The 13660-nt window shown below is 51.6% G+C and overlaps 1 protein-coding gene across 4 annotated transcripts in view; it reads left to right on the top strand.

Annotated features, from left to right (window-relative positions):
- The window catches only part of CSNK2A2 (casein kinase 2 alpha 2), a 29236-nt gene extending 17326 nt beyond the window's left edge, over positions 1-11910 (top strand). For 3 of the 4 annotated variants that reach the window (XM_026087445.1, XM_026087444.1, XM_026087442.1), the window contains 7 exons: positions 2020-2079; positions 4245-4328; positions 5543-5653; positions 5865-5966; positions 6375-6475; positions 7459-7607; positions 7814-7953. In XM_026087445.1, coding sequence (XP_025943230.1) covers positions 2062-2079; positions 4245-4328; positions 5543-5653; positions 5865-5966; positions 6375-6475; positions 7459-7607; positions 7814-7890 — 642 coding nt within the window. In that variant the 5' untranslated portion in view covers positions 2020-2061 and the 3' untranslated portion in view covers positions 7891-7953. Of the gene's footprint in view, positions 1-2019; positions 2080-4244; positions 4329-5542; positions 5654-5864; positions 5967-6374; positions 6476-7458; positions 7608-7813; positions 7954-11481 lie in introns of those variants that run through there. The other variant, XM_026087443.1, reaches the window with a different exon arrangement.
- Positions 11911-13660: the final 1750 nt, after the last annotated feature.

Genomic DNA, 13660 nt, shown 5'->3' with positions numbered 1-13660 from the left:
CTCCCTGCAGCAAGCAGAGCCTGCCACACCGTTGGCCATGGCGCAGCAAGAGGGTCAGAGGTGCTGGCTTATGCAGGCAGCTCTTCTAGGGAAGTCTGTCGAAAGCTGGTTGCCCAACAGCTGCCTCTGCTGCAGAGGCAGCCCTGCTTTGCAGTATCAGGGAGCGGAGCAGAGYTGGAGAGATTGTGCTGAACCAACTGCATTGTGGATCTGAGCAGAAGAGGATCAGTGATCTCTGTCCCATCTCTTCCTACAGGCAGAGAGAGGCAGAGGAGCCAGGGCACAGGGAAATCGGACTCTAGTCTTATTCTGCTGCTGCCACTCCTGTCCTTGGCATGTCACTGTGTTGTGTAGAAGGGGTAGGCTGCCCTTAGCAGCCTTCCCCAGATGCTTTGATGTTGCCAGGTGAAGTGTGTTGGTGTTGAACAATGTTGGTGATTCACAGAACCACATGTTTTTAAGCATCTTTATTCCCCAAACTGTTATCTAAACAAGCCATTCCAACTCCCGAAAGAGCTCAGCTGTCCTCTGCTGGCAGGGCTTTGCCCTGGCTTGTGCATAACAGAGTCATGTGCAACCAAGTCAGGAAGTCTATCCCTGCTGTAGCTTGTGGCTATATCCCTTTTGCTCCTTGCTGACTTGTCTGCTTCACTGGGTTGCTCCTAAGTGTTAAGATCATCCCAGCTCATGAGACTAAAGTGCAGCTTGTGTCCTGAAGGCCATTTAAGCTCTGTGCGTAAATGACACATGTATGTTACCAGATGACTTCCCAGAGCAGCGCTGGGAATGGTCCCCTAAGTATAGATCTGGCCCTGAGTGTGAACAGGTAAGAATCCTCTTAATTCTTCTGAGGATCTTGACTTGGAGAAGATCCAGGGCCAGAACTGCTTTCTTGGAATGTGGATTTCAATCCGTTGCGGTGGGATTTTCTCAAAGCTGCCAGGTGGTGCTCGTGGTGGGCGGCTGGCCTCAATGTTAATGYGGTGGGTGATTCAACTGAGCTGTGAGCTTTCCTTGTTAGAAAGGACAAAGGCGTCTGGTCCTGCAGCTCTCCTGTGACTGTCCTTCCTGGCCCAGCCCCTGCAGCCTAGCATCATCCTGGCTTCTCACCTTGCTTTCCCCGGAGCAGAGCAGCAGCCCAACGGGATCAGTCTGGCACAGCTGCCAATGCCAGATATGGTGCAAAAGGCAAGCTTGGGGCCAGTTGTGACCTGGAGTGGGAGTCACAGGATGAAGATTTCTCTCGTGACTGCTGGTGACACGATGCAGCTTAAAAYGCACCTTGGATCTTTGTCACTTCCTCAGCAGTGATGAGTAACCACAGAAGGACATGGAAGAGAGGAGGGTGGCAGACCTGTGCCAGCAACAAGCATTTCATTGAAACGCTGTGCTGCGTTCTCCTTGCCCCCACAAGCATTTCTGTGCTGTTAAGTGGCATTAACCTTTATTCTGGGGTGAGGGGGGGAAGAGCTTTGGAGCCTCCACCACYCTGAGGCTATATCTACCCTCTGTGCTTCCCAGCCCTGTGCTCTATCAGGTTAATGTTTTTCTCTCCCCACCCCACCCTGGGTGCTTCGAAGCCTTGCCCATGTGCTCCCAGCCTGCCTTCTCTGAATGCTGTCGTCAGTGGTGTAGAATCACTAGGATCACTTTGTATGTGAACAGAGAGGCAAGATCATCTGTGCCAACTCCAGCATGCTCTGAAGGACTTGCTGTCTTYTCTGTGGACAGGCAGACTGCCTGTCTCTTGCTGGAAAGATGTGATGRGTCTGAAGGATCCCAATAGCTTTTCATGGGAGCTCTTGTTTCCTTTCTGGATTTCCTAGCATGTAGCCCTGGCAGGTGTCTTGTGCTCCCTCTGGGTCCAGGRCAGCCCTCAGGAATGTCAGCTTTCACAAGGGATCTGGAATGGGGTCAGTGATTCAAGGCTGGTGGGATGTAGGAAATGAAACTAATCCAAATCTGGAGTATTTATTTTTGTTTCTCTTTTTTTTTTCTCCCTCCCCAAATCTATTTCAGCAACTGTACCAGATCCTGACAGACTTTGATATTCGATTTTATATGTATGAGCTGCTGAAGGTGAGTGGTATCGCATATGGCAGTCTCTCTGTAGAGRCCATGAAGGAGAGAGGCAGTAATGGGGTTCCTGGGGCAGTGCTGGAAAGACCTGTTGAGCATTTACTTCTCTGGTGTCCAATGCGGAATCCATGTCTCATAAGCAGGGAAGGCTTGGGAGGAGATCTAGTTACCTAGCTTGTTATYGTGAGGCTTTAGACCGAACTGGGGACCTTCAGTCATCTCTGAAGAATTTCTGATTCTCTAGGATCTGTTCTTTCCCGGTGAAGCATTTGTAATTGCTAGTGGCTGGGTAGGGGTGTGCTTTGTGGATGGAGCACTGGGAGGCATTTGGAGAGTTGAGCAAACAGCGTTCCTAGGGAACTGGGAACTCTTAGCACTGAGAGGCAGAAGAGAGGAATCACCAGCTTCAGGCTTCCTTCTGCTGCAGTGTTCAAATGCAGAAGGGTTACTTCTACTTGCTTGGTCTTAGACCTCTCTGTCTCTGGGTGGGGGGCAGGCTGCGGTACTACTTCAGGAACAAGCTGGCCAACTCAGCACCCTGCAGTCACAGAGCCCCATGAATTTTGTCTTGAACAAGGCTTCTGGTTCTGTGTTTGGTGCAGCTCTGGTACTTTCCTTTGAGACCTGCTGGATGAAGCCTTCTCTACCCCTCTGCAGAAGGATGAGGAGTGCCCTAGATAACTCCTCTTCACTAGCTTAGCCTGCACCTTCCTACAGAAATACTCAGAGCCATATGGCAGGTCTCTAAGATCTCCTGTGCTGCCTCTCTGAGATCTTGGGCTTCAGGATGCAGGAGGCAGCAAGGGCATTAGGCAGAGCTTACGTGTTTCAGCTGAGCCCAGGGCTGTTTTGTGCTGACCTGCTGGAGCAGTAGCTCATGTCTATATGTCAATTCTCAGCAGGGCCTTGGGACTTCTTGGCTGGCTCTTCATGGGTCCCTTGCCTCAGGAAATGAGTGGCACTGGTTAGGGAAGGATCTTTGTGCTCCAGGACTTGGTGACTGCAGGAAACCTCTTGAAATCCATCTAGTGAACTTAAGGGAGGCTTTCTTCCTCTGCACCACCAAGCTTGTTGTACCTGTCTGCAAGGGAAAGACCTTCCTACTGAAGCTTGGGGAGCCCAAAGGAGCCCAGGATTACTGTGGGAGGGACAAAAAGAGGTTGCTTAGCTGGCCCAGCCTTAAGCAAGGCGCTAGAACTGTTTTGTCCCTGGAAGCAGTTTGTCTAACCTGTTAAACGTCTCCAGTGATGCAGATCCCAAGACCACTGTTGGCCATAACTGTCCTGTTTGTGAGGCTGTGTGTCACTGCAGGGATATTCCCTGAGACCTTGCTGTGATTGAAGCCGTTGCCTGCTGTGCTTCCTGCTGTGGCAGGGACCCAAGGACAGCCTTACTCCCCTGGCACTGGTGTCTTGCATACTGAATGACTATAGGTTGTGTCCTCCTTCAGTGCCCCTGTCTGAAGATCTCAGAGCATCTGATGGATGTTGATGGATGGATGGATTCCCCCCCCCCCCTTTGGAGATGAGAAAACAGTGTTGTCTTTCCCCTAACTTAAGTGAACAGCTGTGCAGGGGGAGTGAACAGTGCAAGGTCACGGAGCTGGAGAGCTTCACTGTGCTCCTGCCCTCAGGCTTTAAGCAGCATTGCTGTCCCTTGTGTGCCATCACCTGCCTTTTGCAAACACAGATTTGGCTTAAATGAGCAGGGCAGAGGTGACTTTCGAGCTTAAACATGTTTTGGGGTCCCGATGGAAGGCTGCACTGGAAGGCTATAAAACTGGGTGCATGTAGGAATTGGCCCCTTCTAGGGAGAAGAGCCCTTCTAGTATGAGCCAGGAAGCAAAGGGCTGCCTGGGGTGGAGCACAGGGCCCACCTACAAGTGGGATACCTCTCTGGCCCATGTTCTCCAAAGACGTGCAGGTAACATGGGTCCAGGACCTGTGGCTACAGTGTGACGTGCAGTCGATACAGTCTTCTTGCCAGCTTGCTACTTCATCATGTGCAGCAAAAGAGCTGAAAATGCCAGTTGTTCCTTATCTCAGGGTTGCAGTATTTCCTCGTGGACGGGGTATTCTTGCTCCTGGCTGAGAACTGTCTGTTATACCGTTAATGCTATGCATGTGGTTACAGCCATGTCTAATGTACGTGTGTGTGTCTGCCAGGCCCTGGATTACTGTCACAGCATGGGGATCATGCACAGGGACGTCAAACCCCACAACGTCATGATAGACCACCAACAGAAAAAGGTACCATGGCACCAGGGCTTATAGGAGGGTTTTTTTTCCAGGGAAGCTTGAAACTGCCACCTCCATACCCRTAGTCTGGGCTGCTGTACTTATTCTTCATCCTTTCTTTACCTGCTCCCCTCCACTTGTGCCCATATCAGGWGATAGCCAAAGTCCTGCTGGGGAGTGTCAAAGTGGGAGTCCATGGCTTGGAGGTAGCTCCTCTCCCCAGCCAGCCCCCCAGCCTTCCTCTTTGCTGAGGGGAGCAGATCTGAGCTGTTACTTCAGCCTGGAAGGTGCCTGTGGAGTTGCAGTGGTGGGGTGCAGAGGCCCTGGGCAGGAGGGTGGAGGCTGCTCTGTTGAACSGTTGTTTAGGCCTTGTCTGTAATGCACGTGGACATTTTTCCCTTGGGAACAAAAGCTCTTCCTGGGGCACAGCCTGCCTGTCCTGCTGTGGCTTCCTCACATCTGGGACTTACTAGTCAGAGTCTGGGAATGTTTGTACCTGGCTTGCTRCAGTGGAATTGGGCAGCAAAGGGACTCTCTCCTCTCTGTTACAGTACTTGTGCCTCTTTCCTTGCTGTTCATACCCATCTCCCCAGGGACCTTTGCAGCAGCAAATGAGCTGCTGGTCCACAGGTCCCTCTGTGTGGATCAGCGTGTGGCTCTACGGGCAAGACAAGGCTTGCTAATAGAGGGAATCTCTTACTAGAGCAGCTGTCCTCCAATAATGGAGCTGGTCACCYTCCCTTGCAGCCATAGAGAAGACMATCTCCCTTGTGGGATGTGGTAGCSCCGCTCCTGTCTCATTTCCTATCCTCAGCTCCCAGTTAATATTGACATTGCCTTTGGGCCCAGCCCCTCTACACAACCTGAAACAGCAGCTGGCTTTTGCTTGTTCCCTAATATGCAATGACCTGCCTTCTTGGGCTGGTGACATTGGTAGGGAGCAATTGACCCGGTAATAATGATTTGATTTGACTTGGGAGACAGAGAAACTCTCCAAGCCAGGGTTAACCCCACCAGCACTGCATGGTGGCAGGGGGAAGGGGACAGCATGACCAGAGAACTGCTGAGAGCATCTCCTGTCCTCTGAGCACCTCCCTGCATCCAGGGCTCCACACTTACACCATGGGACTGAGAGGCTTTGGCAGACGTGGCTTCACCTAACTCATTCGTCCTGAGGCAACTAAACCTATGGCTCCTGACTCTGTGTCTCTTTATTGCATGTTCAGTTGCGGCTCATAGACTGGGGTTTGGCAGAATTCTACCATCCAGCTCAGGAATACAATGTCCGTGTGGCCTCTAGGTACTTCAAAGGACCGGAGCTCCTTGTGGACTACCAAGTAAGAGTCTGCCTCCTCATTGCTAGCCAGTGATATTGCTTGTGGTTGCACTTTGGCCACCTTTGGGTTGTCTGGTTTTGCCTGTCAGGGAATTACCTGGGTTGGAAAGAGTCTTGTTGTGAAGTTAAAAGGCTGAGGTTGCCTCCTGCTGTTGGGGAACCAGGCTATGGTGAGCATGCCTTCCCTGACAGTTTCTCCTTTTCCCCCTCAGATGTATGACTACAGCTTAGACATGTGGAGTTTAGGCTGTATGCTGGCTAGCATGATCTTCCGAAAGGAGCCCTTCTTCCATGGCCAAGACAATTATGACCAGGTAAGTACTTTGCTACATAGCTTATCTCGTGAGAGACTTCTTGCCATCTCATCTGTGTGTGTGTAACGGGAAGGTTCTGGGGATGTGACGACCAGGCTGGGAGGACATTGCTACATGCTTAGTTGAGCCATCTGGGTTTACACATCACTACCTTAAGAAGGAAATTGTTTTATGCTTATGTTGCAAAAACAAGTTTCGAGGGCGATTTTCCTTCAATYTGGGAAGCTTGCAGACGGAGAGCTCTTGGATTTGGGTAGCTCTGCCTTTGCAAGACAGTACACAGTCCTGTCTGTAGACATCAGACTGGAAAGGAGCCACAAGTTCAATAGCAATCACCCCAGCAGGATCTGCTGCTCCTTCCAAGCTTGTGGCCTGCCCTTCTGCTCTCTCACATGCTTTTTGTTCCAGCTGGTTCGCATCGCAAAGGTCCTGGGCACAGATGAGCTGTATGGGTATCTCAAGAAGTACCACATAGAACTGGACCCGCACTTCAATGATATCCTGGGCCAGTAAGTGGAGAAGTGAAATGCAGCCTTTGTTCCTTGTAACGGAAAGAGAGAGATGACCCGAATGTCCATCCCCTGAAGTACTCTCAGCTGATGCCTGCTTTGATCTTCTGGGTCACAGTGCTGCTTGCAGGCCTCCTGGCTGGCTGCTCGTGTCATCTCAGCAGGTCACGGAAATGCAGGCTCTTTCCTTCACCTTTCCCATGATCCACGAGCCATCCCCTGCCTCTTTCTTCTCTGGCTTGTTGACATCCTAGAGTAAAGATGTAAACGCTGGAGTACTGTGTGGGCTGAGGGGGAGAGAGCTTCATGTGGTGGCCTTCTTTAAAAAGGTTTTGCTTTTGCTTTCCTTGTGTCCCAGACAGAGCTTTGCTTTGGTGCTGACAGCTGTGCAGGACCACCTCCCCCATTCTGCCCACAGCTTCTCTTTCCCTGGTGTGTAAGAATTAGGGTGGGAAAGGAGAGGGTGACATGCRCTGAGATCTCAGTTTGGGGCAGAGAGCTCAGTTGTGCATCATCTCTCTGGGAGATATTTGACTAAAAGCCACTGTACTGCTTTAAAAGTTCAAAATCTCCTAGTTCAGATTTCCTAAAAAGACTGGAGCTGGGTGGGAAAGTGAGGACAGCTTGCATGAGGCTGGCTGACTGGCAAGCCAGAGCACTTCTGGTCCCGTGGGTGTCACCATGCCTGCTGAGTGTTGGTGTCTAGTCCCTGTAGATAGAAGGGAATGTGCAATATTGTGCCCTTCCCAGCTTACCATTTCCCAGACAGAGGACATCATCCAYGCAATTGCGTGGCTAAAGAAAAGGGTTTTCCCCTTTGGCAAACGCTTGCTGAGCAGTAGCTTGTACAAGGAAGAGCTGTAGGCAGAGTCCATCACAGCCATCTCTTCCCACAAGTGGAGTGTGGCAGGTGATTCCCCCGGGACCTCTTGGTACCACTGTGCTGGTCAGAGCCCGGGCAGTGACAGCAAGTCTCTTTGCAGGCATTCTCGGAAACGCTGGGAGAACTTCATCCACAGTGAGAACAGACATCTGGTCAGCCCGGAAGTCTTAGACCTCCTGGATAAGCTTCTGCGATATGACCATCAACAGAGGCTGACTGCCAAAGAGGCAATGGAGCACCCCTATTTCTGTGAGTCTGGAGACAAGCTGGGAGTGGGGTCCAGCTGGGAAGAGGAGGGATGCTGGGTTGCAGGGGAAGTGTCAGTTCCCTGATCTGAAGGAGCCTTAGCAGGTCTGTAGGTTTTGAGGGCAGTTCCTCTGGAAGGGTTTGCCAGGGTGGAGCTTCCGATTATTAAATGCTATTTCCCCTTCCTGCCTGGTCTGTGTCTCCTGCAGATCCAGTGGTGAAGGAGCAGTCCCAGCCCAGCTCAGAAAATGCTGTGCTCTCCAGTGGCCTGACAACAGCACGATGAAGACTGGAAAACGACGGGTAATTCAAGATGTTTACAAATAAAAACAAAACCTTCGGTCACACAGTGAAGGGAAATGAACCAAGGACCCCCCCCCCTTCCCCTCCCCTTTATACTCGGCAGAAATCTAACCTTGGGGGGGGGTCATAAACCTCAGTTCCTCTCTGGTGGTTGTGGTTAATGTAACTCTAACCCTGTGGTACCAAAGCCCTGGGCAAATGGTTTTGCAAGAGCTAAACATATAGTGATATCCCCAGGGCTCAACACGACTGATTCTGGTTCACATCTCTATGGATCCTACTCTTCCTTCTCAGTCCAGCCTTCCCCACCTTCCTGGTGGGGGCAAATTTGCTGTTCCACCATCAGCCCTTAGCATGCCTCTTTCTAAACATGCCTTTCTGACTTRCACTCTGGATGAACCAAATTCAGGCTGGGGGTTAGCAGGTGCAACTCTCTTTGGAGATCTGAGTCCTTCTGCTCACTCTGGGCTTGAATTTGACCCTTGAATTCCGGTTTCAATTGCAGATGCCAGGGCAGTGGTTGGGGGAGGGAGTTCAACAAAAAAGCCACACACCCAGTAGCAACTCAGGATTGGTTTTGAGCATTAAAACAAAGGCACTATCTGAGTTGCTGGGGAGAGGTGAGATCCCCCTCCGGGTGTGTTTGACAAAGGCTCCGTCTGAGAAGAAACTCAATAGACCTGCTTTGGAAACTTGTGAATGCGAAGGGCTGCTCTTGTGGCAGGAGGGGGGAGGGAATACCTAGACTTTCCCACAGAGCTCAGGAAAGTCGATATTGCAAGACTTGTTGTGATAGATGTGCAACCACGTACCTCGTGGCGTGGCTCCCATGAGAATTCGTGCCAGACACAGACTCGTGCCAGAGCACAGCTCTGGAGTGGTTCAATCCAGCACCGTAGAAAGGAAAGTGGGATGGAGGAGTGGAGAGGAAGCCTGGGAGGAGAGCATGGGGAGGGGGGAAGGATGAGGAAACAGCGGTGTGGTGGGAGCAGAGCTGTCAGAGAAGGGGGCTGTGCAGCTACTGATCCAGGACTTTGGATCCACGTAGTGTTTTAACAAAATCAGCCATTTGTTGACTTCTGGGGTGCCGATCCTGTTGTGGGGGGTGGGGGGTTCGTCTTGTGGGTTCTTTCATCAGATCCCTTGATGGCTTTATAGCCCCACAATTCACAGTTGCCTCCTCTACTTGTTCTGTGTGTGATTTCATCAAGTGGTTCTGGTGATACTCAAACCTAGAAGCTGGAGATAGTGTTTTCCCACCAGCACCTAAACACAGAATTTCCTTCTGCGGCATTGTCKAAATAGTTAATTTTTTATAAGGTTACAATGTTTCTATTTGAAACATCTGTTTACATTCCATATTCCAATAAAGTTCTATTGGCATCGATAGCAGGTCAATCCATTTGTATAATTCACTGAAACCAATAAATATCTATACGTCTGAATGTCTGTCGTCTCAAATCTATGGGCTATCCAGAAAGAGCAACAGCTGAAGGCATTGCCTCCTAAAGGAGGTCAAGTTGTCTGTTCCAGCCCCTTTTATCAGAAGGGTATTGGGATCTCTTAGACTTTGGTTGGAACTTTTCATGCTGTCTGCCCCAAGAGTTTCACTTCAGCAAAGCGTGTCCACTTCTTCTGGGCCGCAGAGGAAGCGTGAGGTTTTCGGTGCATCTTGGGAGTCGATTCTTCTGGTATGTTGGACTCAAGCAGCTGGTGCTCATGTTACTGAACTTGGTCTGTGTGTTACACTGCTGGTTGAGGGAGAAGTAACTTAAGTTTGGAAATCACTGATTTGTGGCTGAAAGTTGGGAATTCTCCGTGTGCGTACTCACATGCGTGTCTCTTCTCRGTGGGGGTGGATGGCATTCTCTAAAGACGTGCTGAGGAGGGAGTAGCTCTTCTTTCCTTCCACCCTGGGACGCAAAGAAAAGCACACAAGCTACGTTATCCATGTCCAGGCTGAGGAGCTGTTTGACTGCAGTGTTATTGCCACACCAAAGAGCCGGTCTCACTAGCCTTAACTCCACTGCAGATGCTGCTTAAAACTTCAGCTAGTGTTTCCAGCCCTCTGACCTTCCGTCTGCCCTACTTGCACCTTGCCTGGCCTGAATGCTGTGGGCTTCTCTTGTGCTCTTAAGCTGTGCTAATACCAGTGGCATTTTGTGTTTTTTACATGAATTTCTGAACTGCTTTTATAGGGGTGTTGAATTGTTCCCTTGAGAAAAGGCAGAAGTGGGCATTTCTCGTGGCTGTACTTGCTTATCCAAGTTGCTATGGGGAACTCATACGCTTTCCAACTCTTGTGTGTTGGCATTTCCAACGTCTGGAGGGCCAAGGCAGAAGAGGTGATGGGGGGGAAAGTTGGGTTTGTTGTAGGAAGTTTGATAGGTGAAAAGCATTGATCGTCATGAAGCTTGATAGAGGTGTGGGAATGAGTGCTGGCCACTTTCCAAACCTGATGAGGGGTTTCAAGGTGGTACTTMAGGAAGTACCAGCTCTGTTCCTCTGGAGTACTGCCAGAAATGCTTTTTTGGTACTCTCTTAAGGGTRGGAAACATGCAAGTGGTTTGAAATGGGTAAATGACTTGCCCTGGATGTGGTGGCTAGAGGGGCAGGAACAACCTGCCGGGAATCCCCCTGCATCCAGTTAAGGGTTGTGATAAGCTGTGACAAGTTCATCCCCAAAAGAACGGAGATGGCTGAACCATTGCAGCCGTGTGCGTAAGGAGGGCGCCTGCCGCGAAGGCGACTCCGGCGCGCTCTCCTGTTCTGACCGTGCCATGTACACTTGGCTGCAGTACGATTCAGTTCCTCTTTGCGCCCATCGGCCCTTTCAGCACTCAAAACAGGAAGCTCTGCTTTCCCCTGGATGTTAGCAAAGTATTTTCCTGCCTGTAAGGACGGCGGGCAGCTAGAGTCAGTATCTCGTCCTTAGGAAGGAAGGAGGCTGGGGCATGTTCCTGAACATGCTTCCTTGTATACTTTCTCCTACCTCTGGCTGCTACTGCTGCACTGAGTGGGAGAGTCCTCTGGTGCGTGTCCTGGCCTTTCAGTCGAGTCTGCCCCCGAGATTCCTCGTGAATGTAGAGCTCAGGGTTTTTTGGGCGCGTTGTAAGAGGAAAGGCTCAAAAACCAGAATCRGGGCAACTGAGAGGGGAGAGGATGCACTAAGCAACTTCCTGGCTAGCCTGTGCCTGTAGCAACAGTGTTGTGCTGTTGTGAGATGGGAGCCTTTAGCTGGGCTGGAAGGGATGTTTCAGGCGGTGGAGAGACACTTAGCACAAGAGTTTGGGGAGGAGAAGCTCCAGACTTGTGTCCRGCTGCCTGAGAAAGTGCTGCTCTGCCGGGCTGCCCAGGATCGGTCCCTGCGTGCWGAGAGGTGCGGCAGGCATGGCCATGGCCCTGTCTGTGCCTGGCTGGGAGAAGGTTTGGGAGGGTGTCGGGAGGGCATCGGGACAGCATCCTGTCCGTCGCCTCGCCTCGCCTCCCTGGGCCGTAATAGTGAAACACAGAGCCCTAGCCGTGGCCCCGCTCACCCCGTGGCACTCACTTGCCTCCTCCCGTCTCTCCCCAGGTCCGATGCTGCTCCTCCCAATTTTCCATAAGCAGAACGAGAACCCAATCAAACGTCTTATCGGCGCGTGTAGAGTGACGGCGGGCAGACTGCGCAGCACGGGCAGGGCTGAGAGCAGGGCACGGCGCCTGGCTGGATGGCACTCACCTGTTTATAAACACACAACCCTTCCTTCCGACTGTAAAAGGTTCCTCTGCCTTTGAGTCCTTGGCCATCTCTTCCTGCCCCAGAAAGCTCGGGAATGCAAAGGGTAGGCAAAGCGGTTGTTGGTTAATTGTTCCTCCCTCCGTTCTCCTAGCTGTTGCCCCYGACCTCCAATGGACCATGGTTAACCAGCTGGCTCCAGCCTCGGCCGGGGGTGGGAGGGGACATAGCATCACCATGGACGGTTCTATATTATAATTGAAAGAATTCTATATTATTGAATAAAAGTTTTAAAAGAAGTCCACGAGGAGGAGTATTCAGTGGGGGGGGAGCCACGGGGCAGGGACCGGAAGGCGCTGGCAGCGTGAGCTTTTCCCTGGATGGGCTCGGCGAGGAAGAGCAGGAGGAACTAGTACAAAAACATTGTGGGTAGAGGCAAAGGAGCCACTGCTCACCTTTGGGGACATCTCCCTTTAGATCCCCCCCCATGCTCTTCTGGAGMCCTGGATACACCTGAGGTGCTCGAGCGCCTGTCTGGGTGGCAGCCTGGGTGCTAATGYTGGTACCTGCTTTTTCCCCACCCCATAGGGCTTGGACACAGCCATTAACAGACCCAGACACTTTACCCTCCAGTCTAAAATCCTCCGGTGGGATTGTGTACCACTGTACTTGACCATTTCCCTTGCCCCATTCCTTCACTGCTTATATGTTTTTTCCTAGATCTCCTGGTTACTGATGCTGCCAGGGGTAAGGCTACCTTGGAGATAAGGCTTTCAGCTGTACTAGTGTGATTTTTGTTTCAGCAGTCTGGAAGCTCACTAAATACCTCCTAAAACAGCACCTGGAAGTGGTGGTGTGCACGTGTGTAGATAAACTCGGTATTTGCTAGCTGTGTTTGCACATGTGGGCTTGTGTATCTGAGCAACGTCCCGTGCAGGCTTGCCGGGAGCAGAGGGACCGCGGAGGTCTCGCAGGTGGAAGAGTGAGGGGCACGGAGCAGGTCTCTGCACTACCATTACAGCGAGGCCGTCTGATCCCAGTGAGGACACACAGGCACCGCCGAGCCAGCAAACGCCATAATTATGAAACACAGAGCCCTAGCGGTGGTTCCCAGGGAGGGGAGCTGGGTAAGGCAAGCAGTGGGCTCGTGTCTAGACAGAACCACGCAATGCTTTTCTGACCCGGCCCTACGCCGTGGCTGAAATGCAAATGCAGGAGTGAGACCTCACGCAAAGCCTGCAGGATTACGCATGGAAATGCCAATACCATCCACGTGTAACATCTGGAGATGTGCCAATCTGGGGATCTGGTGTGTACTTATCCTCCAGGTGGGTTCAAGCTACTGAAGCTTTAAGGTAGGGCTTGATCTGTTGCAGAGGCATGATGAAACGATAGTCCCTGTTACACCTAGGGTACCTAAGAGCTGTGCTGATCTGACTTCTCTGGTGCTTAAGTTCAGCCAAGGCTGCTTAGACCAGCCTGGAGGTGAGAGCCTGTCCCTGCAGAAAAAGCCCAACGCAGTGGCCATCTGAGGTCCCTCACGYGCTGTGCAGAAGTGAGGCTAGCTCAGGCAGAGCAGTGGTCCCTGTGGCACCTCCACACCACTGCCACCTCAGTCCTCCCTCCCCTAACATCCCCCGGCTGCTGGGGGATGCCTTCCATCCCCACCACGCTGCCATCCACAGCCCAGTTTCTCTCTTAARGATGCTCCCAATGACTGTTTAGTTTTTTACAGTTTAGTTTTTTACTAGTTGTTTGCCAAAAACAGGTCAGAAATCAGCTCTGCTGATCTTTTGTCTTCAGTTTGTCCAGAGCTAGAAGGGGTTGATGCATTTTTCCCCCTTGCTCCACCCTGACACCCTTCCTGCACGTCTTCTGGTCTCCCCGTRGCAGCATGTCCTGCTTCCTTGGCTTCCTCTGCCGGACAATTCCAGCACACGCTGGCACAGCCTCCTTCTGCCTCTTCACTAACCTCTAAGGTCCCATTTTCACTTTTGATCTCATGTTCGCCAACAGCCTAACTTCCTCTGCCTCC

Source organism: Apteryx rowi, unplaced genomic scaffold (assembly GCF_003343035.1).
Source record: "Apteryx rowi isolate R43461 unplaced genomic scaffold, aptRow1 scaffold_718, whole genome shotgun sequence".
Lineage (NCBI taxonomy): Eukaryota > Metazoa > Chordata > Aves > Apterygiformes > Apterygidae > Apteryx > Apteryx rowi.
Note: the sequence above shows the minus strand (reverse complement) of the source record. Positions and strands in the feature narration are given on the sequence as shown.